The following is a 12,157-nucleotide window of genomic DNA, read 5'->3' on the forward strand; positions in this document are numbered from 1 at the left end:
AAAAATCCATATTTCATGCAAGAACCCGGCCTATGACTTGTCCCTTTTTACCCTTCGGCCCAAAACACAATCCAAGGGTTAGATCTCTCAACCATCATTACCTCCTTCCACAAGGTCTACTATTTAACTCCTTATGGCCCAAATCTTTTACACAATCAACTTCCGGACCACGAACCTAAAATAAGAAATGACGGGAAACAAGATGTTATAATTCTCCCCCACTTGAATTAGATTTCATCCTCGAAATCAGCTCTCGCTTCCACTTCGTGATGCAACCCCTCACATCAACCAAACTAACCAAAAACCTGCAGATTTGATTGGCTCAAAGCCTCTTCGGCCAAATGTTGTCATGCTAATCCTACACATAAGTGCACCATCGCGACGAGAACCAACTGGTCACATACCAAACTAGGCCATGCTCCTACTTGGCTCTGACAACCCTGCTTAGCTATCTACTGACAACACTCAGGCTTAACCTTAATCCACTAACCGACAACGACACTCGGGCTTACCTTTAATCCACTAACCAACAATTACACTCGGGCCTACCCCCGATCCACTAACCAACAACAACACTCAGGCCAACCAAATTTAACTGATCCTACCAGGTCTTCGGGCCGTGACTCAGACCTCCAATCCCCAATCAAACAAGAACAGACAAGGAAGCCCTCATCACATCCCTTAACCTTGGCTCGTAACACCCTAGAGTCTAAATCACTAAAACGCTCCACATATCATGCCACAATTAAAAACTAATACAACTTGAAGGGAAATCCAACAGCTGATGATGATCTTGACGCGAAACCAAAAGATTCAGCAGATGCACGGAAGTCTCGAACTTGGAGAAATTTTACTGAGAACTGAACCTTGGCATAAGGTCTTCCTGCTATGAGGTTCCACTCTTCCCTACTTGAAATATACTGGAATTAGACAACTTTACAGTCCTTTGGTTACCTAGCACTTGATCCTAACCACTAATATCCACATACACAGGAAAATCTAAACCCACACAACATTCACAAATTCCATCACGCATACAATCGAGGACAAGATAATTAATCCATTCATAATAATAATTCAATTAAAATATAATGAACAAGGCAATTTCATTCAATTGATCATCCAAGGTTACAACCGAACTTCCAACATAAACAGGAATTACAAATAAATACCAATACCACAACAATTGCTGAATATAAGAACTGCTAACTCAAAACTCGGTCTTCGGGAATCCGACGCCCCATGACGACCGTCGGGTAACTGCCAAGCTAGGGGTGAGGGATCCAACACCTCACTGAAAATGAGAAAATGACAACGAGCTATGATGTGACATTCCTGGACGTAATGGAAACAAACTCGCACACTTCGCTTGCAATCTCTACCAAAATGGCCCTCCTCGCCACACCTGTGACATACAAAATATATGCACCTCCCTTCAACTGATCCCGAACTCCGGCCAGCGGACTTGAACCGCTTTGCTGCAGGTTGGGACTGAACCAGAGCCTGACGCTGCTCCCTTGCCTGGGTCTCTATCTCAATCTCTCACCTCCTTGTGGCATCCTGAAGCTTAGCAAGGGTACTGTATCGTTGGGTATACACAAACTGTCGAGTATCCGTCTTGAGCATACTCAAAGGGCATAAGAGAGCCCTCTCCGTAAACATGTTGGCGATCTCTGTCACCGTCTCAGTAGTCTGCCTCAAATCCAAATACTCCTGAGCCAACCTCTCCCTCTCCACCAAGGAACATACCTCGCACGGAACATCTCCGAGAACAGCTCCAAGGTAACAATAGCTCTCTGCTCAAAAATGTAATCACTAGTCACCAATCCTTCGCCCCCAACCTAAGAAGGTTCAGGACGCACTTGACCTTCTGTTCAGCAGGGCAAGAGCATGTGAAGAAACAACCTTCCACATCAGATAGCCATCTCATCGCTACAATTGGGTCCCCAACCCCATCAAACTCCAGGAGCTTCGTATTGTCGAAGTCCCGGTACTGGAAAGATCTTTCCCCTCGAATGCTTTCCGCAGAAACCGTCGCGGTGGCTGCAGCAACAGCAGCATCCGAAAGAACAACGTATCGATCATCAAAAATCTTAATCATGGCAGTCTTGATAGACCCAAACATTTCTGACAAAGACCTCTGAACAGCAGCAGCCACCTCAGTGGCGATGATCTCCTGAATTTGATCATCATTCAACCCTAGCCTATCCTGGCCACTCGCTCTAGACCTGGAACCTGATCCTCTCATAAATACCATACTGAAAATAAACCAGAATATATCAGAATCCCACATTACACATTGCTACAAACACGTGACTAGACTCGATTCCTCGGGGTTTGTGACTTCCTTGCTACGCGTACGGGTCATGTGTTTTTAATACTATGGGCTCATACTACCTTCCACGCCTACCCGTATTTGTCTCAAGGATCATCAAAACCTCCCAAACAAAAAGGTAAATGCACTAATACTAGTGATCATACGCTGATGCTGGTGAGGTACATAAGTTAACGTTGGCACTGGCGCTAGAGTTATGGTCAGTGTGTATTTGACTCATCAAATTAAAAGGTTCGACGTTACAGTTATAATGAGATCTTTCACATTAAATATGATAGTAAGTGTTTCGATTCATGCAGTATATCAATGTTATTACTCGTGAAGAGAATTATATGAGTATGATAAGGTTCCTTCCACTCATCTTGAGTTATTTACATTGATCTAATTAGATCCTAATAAATTAGTTCCTTTTCTTAACTTCATCGAACTTTAGACACCATTAATGCCAAACTTGTTTCAACCCATACATTGATTTCTTTCATTTACACATTGGATGTTCTTGACCGTTTACATGGTCCAACTGAAAAGTTTTATTTTTAAGGGTCAAGAACAATGTGTGAATCCCCATTAAGAAAAGTTGTTTTATGTCTATTTGATGTAGCTCTAAATCATAATGATTTACAAGGTTCATTACAATCCCTAAGGCAGTCATTTTGAGAAACATGAGAGAATGTTTATTGGTGATAAGTACTCTCCTTTTGTAAAGGCAGAATTTCATATATGCCCTTGCTAAACATCTAAATATCGTATTTGTCCGGCTTAAACTCCAAATATCGTATTTTCCCTTCTTAATATTTTTTAATATCGTATATACCCAAATCTATTTTTTGGTAATTTTTATTGATTTAAAGTTTTTTTTTCATAATGTTAAATCATTATAATTAAAAAAACATTGTAAATGGACAATAATTCTCTTGAATATTAAAAACGTTCTCACGTGACTAAATTACCCCTTGAAAATCAACTACGCAGGCTCACCATTCACCAAATTCGTGTAGGCTTCAGATAATTACGATCGTTGCTTCCCTATTTCACGTTACTTCCGATCGTTGCTTTGCAATCTGATAATCATCAAGCAATATGTTAGAATCCATAAAAGTTTACCCTACAAGAACTGCTAACCTATCTGACCATTTTAAAACTACGCAGGGATCACTCTTGCATTCAGAAAGTGTATAGCTTTTGCAACACCTACAAGAACTGCTAACCTATCTGACCATTTTAAAACTTTTTCTAGACCATTGTCTGCAGGATTAAATTAAGTTATTTGAAACAAACTCATGAATCATGATGATTGAGAATTAGTGACTTTACCTGAGAGAAAAGTTGGGAAGTTTCCATTAGAAATGTACTTGTATACTAGAAAGATTCTGCTAGAATTCGAATCTTCTACTCCACTATTGTGAATCCAATAACCCATGAAGCTAACTAAATGTGGGTGGCCATGCTTTGTAAGCAAATCCAATCGGACTTTCAGGTTCCGAATTGAAGATCTTTTGAATAATGAGAGCAATCGTATAGCAACATAGCCTCCATTTTCTAATCTTCCATTGTAAAGCTGCAAAAGAGTCGATTTAATCATTAGTTGATGGATATACATGAAATGAGACAAAGCTTAAAAAAAAGTACCTTTCCGATAGACCCTTCACCCAAAAATGCCGATTGATCAAAGTTTTTTGTATCCTTTGCTAATTCTTCGATGGAAAAGACTCGACATGATGGAGTGACTTGTGTCCCTACTTCTGATGCTTCGGATATGATCCTTGTTGGCGTGATGTCTTCGGTTTCTTTTGATATCGTGTGCTGTAACGTGACTCTCTCTTTTGAACGATGTCTTTTGCGAAAAATTATGAGGAAAATCGTGAATGATACCAAGCAGATCACCAAACAAATGACAACAATTAGAATCCATAAAAGTTTACCCCAAATGGTTTATTTTTCGTGCTCCTTTTGCAATCAGATTCCAGATTTCCGTTTCCCACAAACAAGCAATTCCCAGTGAAATTCAAAACTCGCTTATTACTAGATAGTGTGTACAAACAAGAAGGAAGTTTACCTATAAACCTATTGCTAGAAATATCAACAAACCATAGTTTGTTTCCACATTTGATTGAATTCGGAAGAGACTCACTTAGCATATTGGATGCTAGATTGAGATAGGTGATGTTTGGCAAAACGAATACAACAGATGGGTCTTTATCAATGAGTTGCACGACAAGTCGAGATGATGAAGGTGGTTAAGTTTTCCAAATTCTTCAGGAATGTCACCCGAAAACGAGTTATTGTTTAAAAGAACTGTAATCACTCCTTTAGGCAACAATGGAAGTTCATAATCTAGATGATTTTCCCTCAAATCTAGTAAACATAGATTAGATGTACTCAAATCAGGTAATTTACAGAAAATTGATTGTGTGAAAGAGACAAATATGTAATTTTTGTGATCTTGGTAATTGAAGAAGGAAAATGACTCGTTAATTTGTTGTTCCTTAAGCTCAAAATGGTAAGATTTGATAAGGAATCGAACCAGTCAGGGATAGATTCATTGAAGAAATTTCCATATAATATTACAGTATGAAGCTTTTGTAATCTTGAAATCTTATTTGGGACAGAACCAAACATAAAAATTTGAGCTCATATCCAAAACTTCAAGTGAATGGAGTCTATGTATTTTATCATAAAGTCTTCCCCAAATTCCCAAAGATACTAAGTTAAGAACTTTAATGTTACAACAAAAGAATCAATGGAGAAAGAGTTGGATAATATTTTATTTTGAATTTTATCTGAAGCCTGCACGAATTTGGTGAATGGTGAACCTGTGTAGTTGATTTTCAAGGGGTAATTTAGTCACGTGAGAATGGCTTTAATATTCAAGGGCATTATTGTCCATTTACAATTTTTTTTAATTATAATGATTTAAAATTATGAAAAATAATAATAAATCAATAAAAATTACCAGAAAAACAGATTCTGTTATATATATGATATTGAAAACCATTAAGAATGGCAAATACTATATTTAAAATTAAGATCGAGCAAATACGATATTTAGATGTTTAGCAAAGACATATACCATATTTTGCGTTTTGTGAATACCCTTATTTATATAATCTTCGAAACAGTTTTTTTTTTCATGCAAACATTTACGACTCTTGGTTCTTTTCCTTGCTCCGCTTCTCCAGTCCATATCGTCGCCGCATTCAACCTAGACGCCATCCTCCTCCTTGCCTCCGGCGATCTCCCCCCATCAACAGCCACAAGCACCAGCGACCTCCTTCCTTCAACCTCGACGACTCCGCCATCGTCTTCCTCCTTCCTCTTTATTGTTGAACACCACCACGATAGATAAGCTTCCATTTACAGGGATCTGCGTTGTTTCCTTCCACTACTGATGGCTTTGCATCCAAAAGTGAGGTCGTTTATTCTGGAAAACTCCAAATGGCATTCGAACAAGTTGGATCATGAATGAGTATCGGTTGCCTCAACATGAAACTGAAAGTTTACAGAAGGTACCAATGAGTTCTCTTCAACTAATTAACTCTTGCTGGCTAAGAAGAAGTTAAGGATGAACTGTGCACAGAAACTGTTCGATGAAATGCATGAAAGAAGTCAAAGATGTTTTTCTACGAGATGCCTAATCAACGTGGCCCTCATTTAATAAAATAAAATTATTATGTGCCATTTCATTTAATTACATGTCGCTATTAACTCGTTACAGAGGTCGAGTATCACAATAACAAGTTTGTTTCCTCATAAAACACGGAAATAACTTTAAGGGACTAAATAGACAAATGTACAATACTTAGTAGGGCTAATATGTCATTTTCCCTAGATAGACATACAAATTTCTTAATTCGACTTGATCTCCTTTATTTACTTCAAGAGTTTGGTTAACTTTCTTCTGTTGATCTTAAGATGTAATGGTATCACCTCAATCAATCCTACTGTTCTGAAATTGGTTAAGTGTGGATAAGGTCCTGTTGTGTATCTCAGTATCTGAAGCTTTATATCATCCATTCAAACTTCAATTTCATGGCCTTTATATTCTATCTTATGATCTTCATCTTCATTTACTAATAAATTTATGTCTCTACTGTTTCTCATTTTATTAGGCGACTTCCCTCAATCTTGAAATAGTTAGAGCACGTGCACAAGAGGTAGAGCTTTAGTTACGGAACTAAGCTTACCACTTATATTATTCTTTTACTTCTATATGATGATTTTGTTTGGATATACAATTGTAAGTCGGTTCCTTACTTGTGAATATATTAAATAGAATTTGGGGTCTCAGTTATATCATCTTTATGCATTTAACAATTTCATTCCTTCACGACTGTGTTGTGAAGTCTTTTTGTTACTGTATATGATGCTATTTGACTTGTTCAAGTAGATGAACCCAAGATAGTGGTTGCTGAAATTGACATGATATTGGTCCACCAGTTTTATATTTGTTCGATATACATCTGGTTGTAATTTGCTGATATTCACCTTTTTGTTAAAGGATACATTTAAATTTGGATCCATGGTAATGGGCTCCCTTTTCCATTACAGAATCTACAAGGGTGTAATTCCACATCTCGTTACATCAGTGTGCTTCAAGAATTAATAAAAGTAAGCTTTAATTTTTTTAAATTGTTTTAACATCCGGTGGACATATTTAGGAAATTTCACCAATCATTCAGTGTGAAAACAGTGCTAAATGATAGAGAATTAGGAACAAAGAGAAAAAGATTCTATCTCGGACCCATAAACCAAAAAAAATAAACTGTGGATAGCGACCTTAAATATAGTTTACTCTCTTTCAATGTTGTGGCAAACTAATATAAAACATTATCAAATTACACAAAAAGTTAAATTAGAATTTAAACAAAAATCTTTCTTTATTTTTATTGAAAATGCCCCATTCACAAATTTCTTCCATATTTTCTTTAAAAGAAATAATTTATGACATCAATGGAAAAAACAAGTCACATTATGATGCTTTATTGAAAATGTCAAGTGCTAAGAAAATTCTTGAACTTTTGTTTTGAAATTTCCTGGAAAGTCACGTCTCTTTATATTTACTTCATTTCATTTCATAGATGTGCCGAAACCACATACATTGTATCTCAACAAGTCAACATGCCAGTCTCATATTCACATCTATATTTACTTCATTTCATCTCATTGATGTGCTGAAACCACATACATTTTATCTCAACAAATCAACATGTCAATGCCATATTCACATCTCTTTATATTTACGTCATTTCATTTCATTGATGTGCTGAAACCACGTCCATTTTATCTCAACAAATCAACATGTCAATTTCATATTCACCTTCCTCTTCTCCTTCTACTCCCGCCTTTTATTCTCAATCGTGGAAGCACGATGTTTTTCTTAGCTTTAGAGGAGAAGATACTCGTAAGACTTTTGTAGATCATCTCTACTCAGCTCTTGATCAACAAGGGATCAATACTTACAAGGATGATGTGACACTTCCTCGGGGAGAATCGATCGGCCCATCCCTTAAGGAGGCTATCAGAGAATCACGGATTACCATCATTATATTCTCTAAAAACTATGCAAATTCGTCATGGTGCTTGGATGAACTTGCACACATTATGGAATGCAAGGATATGAGAGGGCAAACCGTTATCCCCATCTTTTATGACGTGGTTCCCTCTGCACTGCGAAAACAAAAACGGAAATGTAAAGAAGCATCGCTCAAACATGAGTTGGAGAACAAGAAGAAAGTTGAATCTTGGAGAAAAGCACTCATGGAAGCAAGTAACATTTCTGGATGGGAAATCAAGCACATTGCCAATGGGTAATTATCTTCTTTTCTGCACTTTTTATGCCTAACTCATGGTAAAGTTCATATTTACCACCCGTTGTCCATTTAAACCAGCCCGGTGTCCAATTTGGAAGTCCATTAAGACCCGATTGGGGGTGTGTTTATTTAATTAAATTAAAAAATTAAGGGCAAAATAGTCTTTTTAGGTAAGACAGGGACCAAGCGCATAACAAAAACAAACAGTAGGGACCTTCTGAGTTAAACAAATAAGTTAGGGACCAAACGCGCAAATTACCTTAAACCATAGGGACCATTCATGTAATTTACTCTAAAATCTAAGGGGTAATTAGCACACTTCCTTTATTTCAAGGAACATGGACCTCCTTAATTTATCCATGTTATCATGTGTTAACCATCCTTGAACATTCAACATGTGCAGGCATGAGTCAAGGTGCATCAAAGAAATTGTTGACACAATTTCACATAGGTTGCATCCAGTAACCTCAAGTGCTGATAAGAACCTGATTGGAATAGCCGCTCACATGCACAAATTTATATCATGCCTAAAAATTGGGTTAGTTGGTGTGGTCATGATTGGAATATTGGGGGTTGGGGGTGGTGGTAAGACCACTCTTGCATCCTCTGTTTATGATATAATCTCTAGCAAGTTTGATGATTTCTGCTTTGTAGAAAATTTGCGGAAGGAATCAAGTAAGTATGGTTTGGTTAATTTGCAAAAAAAAGTTCTTTCTAGTGTTTTGAAAGAAAAGCAAGTCCATGTAGGGAGAGTTGAGGAAGGAATATGCGTGATAATGGGTAGGTCATGCTACAGATACAGAACCGTCTTAATCGTTCTTGATGATGTCAATCATCTTGACCAACTAAATCTGTTAGCTGGATCACAAGATTGGTTCGGTGAAGGAAGCCGAATAATCACATCTAGAGATGAACATTCTTTTATTGAACACAGAGTAGATGTGATACACAAAATTGTTTTAATAGATGAGGTTCTTCAGCTTTTTCGCATGCATGGACTTAAGCCCATTGAGAAAAGGTTGCTCGTTAGAGATGAAAGGGCAATGGTGTTGGTTGCAGTTTGGATTTTTCACCGTGTTAGAAGCATAAATATGTGGACACAAAAGGTTATCATAATTATTTGGGATGGAAAGTTTGATATTCATGATTTGACAAATTTCATGGGACGCTATACTGTTAGAGGGAAACATGGTAACAATCATGAAAAATGTTGTAGCATTTGGAAGAAGGAAAGCGTTGTGAACATATGTGCTACAGATGCAAAGGTACTGGTTAATCACTCTTAGCGCAACCATGACACCATTTTGTTTTTCTATCATCGAAACAATGATAAGATTGAATCACAATCTTTTCTTCAGGTTTGTGCAGACATGAAAAACCGTGGGAGGATTGATTTTAAATTTAAACAAAGACTTGATGTTACAGGTCCATTGCCCGAATATTTTCCAATATGGGAACTTTCTTGTTTTACAATGATCAGCCTTGTGCAAAAACAACTTTCGGAGGGTTATAAGGTAATCCTTATTGTTTCTTTAATCAAACTTATAATGTACTTCACTATAATTTTTAAATTAAGCAGCTATTAAATTTTTATCAAAGTCGGTGGAAATGATATACACATATATATGAAAGTTGGGCACTAAACTTAGGGATGTAATCGAGCCAGACTCATTTGAAATTAGTGGGGTTGTTTCTTTGGAAAACTTTACCTAAATATTGGAAAATGGTTTCTTTTTTCTTTAAATAATTCGGTATCGGACCAAACGAAGCTGAAACCGAGTCGGCTGATGTTTCAGTTCTCTACTTTTTTATCCTTTCTGTTTTGATTTTTATTAGAATATAACACGCCATATATAATTAATGATAAATTTGTATATGTGGCTATATTTCTACGTACAAACTTACTAAAATGCGTGTAAATTTTATAAGAATAAACTATTTTTAAATATGTGTACTTTTGGAACAAAAGTATTATGTAGTTTTGTTTTTTTTTTTTTCAAATGTGATTGTTTCTAACCATGCCACGGTGGGATCATAAGGGAATTTTGGGTCTCTATGTCATATATGGCCTTTATATCCCAAAACATATCATAAAAGTGAATCCTCCTTAATAAATGAAGGTTTTTTTGACACATGTTAATCTCTCATGAGTTGTGACACATGTCATTTTGTGGTATTTTTGAAATAAATATTATCCACTTGTCATTTTTTTGTTTGTTTCAATTTTTAAAATTAAAGTCATATACTTATATATGTAAAGTATTAAATATCATATATATATGATATTAAATTGCAATAAATACATTTCTTCCTTTCTTATTTTAAAGTTGTACATTAAAAAATATTTTCTGTTTACACTTTAATGTTTAATCTTTTTTTAAATCAACCCGTGTAATACACGGGTCTCACACCTAGTAACTTTATAAATATGGATGATAGTCCTCTCAAGGGGTAGTGATTCTTTTTTTCTTTTCATATCAGGTAGACGTTTTGGATATGTTGCTGCCACGAACCATGTACAATAGCCTAACACTTGGTGATCAGGGCATTACTTATGGATATAATCTGACAGTTGATTCTGATGACAATGATGAAGACAGAAGAGAGGGAAGAATGACAGGGTAGAGAGGGATATTTTGGAGAGGTTAGAAAAGGGAAAGAACAAGGTAAAGAGAGATGCCTTGGATAGGATGGAAGTGGTGCAGAGGGAGACAGTGACATTGGAAGATAGGATTGTAAACAGGATGGAAAGGGTTTTTCATGAGAGGATGGATAGGTTGGAGGATAAAATGATGGAGAGAATGAATAGCTTGGAGAAAAGAATTGTGGAGATCGAATTAGGGAGCGTTGTGGAACAAGATGAGAGGCTGACAAATAAACTGAAGATGGAAGTAGGGGTTGTGGAGAGGATGGAGACTTAATTTGACAAATAAATTGGTGGGGAGGATGGAGAGGTTGACAAATAAAATTGTGAAGATGGAACGTGAACTAGACAATAAAGTAGAAGATGTTGAGAATTAAATGATTCGAAGATTACTAGATAAGAAAGATTAGGTAGGTCTTTTTGTTACTCTACTTTAAGGGCATATTTATTTTGTGAACCGGTGTTAATTAACCAACAAAATAAAATAATTAAATAATGATTAAAAGTGAACCAACTTAAACACACAAGGATTCATATGAATGGAAGCATGGTTCGTGTCATCAGGTTATGAATTAATACATTACACCAAAAATGTTCAATTACTATGTGTTAAATGAAATTTTAAAAAAAAATGGGGGAGTTCATTTTAGAAATTATATGATATGCCCCCTAATGTCCTAAATCATGTCCGGAGCTTCTTTTAGCATCCAAAATTGTCTCAAGGTCCCTCGATTTATTCCCTGAAATCGCTCCATACCTAAAAAAAGCAACAAAAAATATCCCAAAGTAAATGTATTATTCCACTAAAGCATGTACATTACAAAATGATATGATATGCATGGAACAAATGCGTTAAATGCAATAAAAAAGGATGTAAAAACGTGATAAATCATACATAAAAATGTCCCTAATAATATCGTTCCTTTTGTAGACCCTATAAAAAGTCTCTTGACCTATCAATATAAAATATCGTTTACAGCACCACAAAAACTTTCTTACTCTATTATTTTCCAACATTTTGGTAACTAAATTGCAGTCTAGGAGTAGATAAATAGGAAATATAGAAACGTTTCCTTGTATATTGCTAGTATGCCTAGTTATATACAAAGTATTACATAACTAGGAAATTAGATAATAAGGGACCATCAAAACCAATAAAACAATATTCTACATATACATATATCTAACACTCCCCTTCAAGTTGGAGTATTAATCATGTGCACTTTGTTTTTGATAGTTTTGAATCACAAGCGAAGAAAGATTAATAAAAGGAGGAATCAAAACAAGTAATAAGAACATAACTAAAACTTGGGACCACTGGAACAAGAACAAGAATTAACAAGACTAGAACTTGGAATTTGGAAACCA

The 12,157-nt window shown here is 36.1% G+C and overlaps 1 protein-coding gene and 1 pseudogene across 1 annotated transcript; one reads left to right on the top strand and one right to left on the bottom strand.

Annotated features, from left to right (window-relative positions):
- Positions 1-2,871: 2,871 nt before the first annotated feature.
- LOC145130545 (putative inactive leucine-rich repeat receptor-like protein kinase At3g03770) lies at positions 2,872-5,689 on the bottom strand (annotated as a pseudogene).
- Positions 5,690-7,530: 1,841 nt separating this feature from the next.
- Positions 7,531-11,293, top strand: LOC145129170 (disease resistance protein Roq1-like). Its single transcript, XM_079063896.1, has 4 exons — positions 7,531-8,142; positions 8,549-9,410; positions 9,504-9,659; positions 10,627-11,293. Exons 1-4 carry the CDS (start codon positions 7,634-7,636, stop codon positions 10,768-10,770), a joined length of 1,671 nt encoding a protein of 556 aa, XP_078920022.1. The 5' UTR covers positions 7,531-7,633; the 3' UTR covers positions 10,771-11,293.
- Positions 11,294-12,157: the final 864 nt, after the last annotated feature.

Source organism: Lactuca virosa, chromosome 8 (assembly GCF_052849685.1).
Source record: "Lactuca virosa cultivar CGN04683 chromosome 8, Lactuca_virosa_CGN04683_v6, whole genome shotgun sequence".
NCBI lineage: Eukaryota > Viridiplantae > Streptophyta > Magnoliopsida > Asterales > Asteraceae > Lactuca > Lactuca virosa.

Excerpts from the sequence above, each read along its gene's own strand:
- LOC145129170 (XM_079063896.1), top strand. The coding sequence starts at position 7,634 with ATGTCAATTTCATATTCACCTTCCTCTTCTCCTTCTACTCCCGCCTTT. Across the intron at positions 8,143-8,548 it reads ATCAAGCACATTGCCAATGG|GCATGAGTCAAGGTGCATCA; the intron begins GTAATTATCTTC and ends CAACATGTGCAG. Across the intron at positions 9,411-9,503 it reads TATGTGCTACAGATGCAAAG|GTTTGTGCAGACATGAAAAA; the intron begins GTACTGGTTAAT and ends TCTTTTCTTCAG.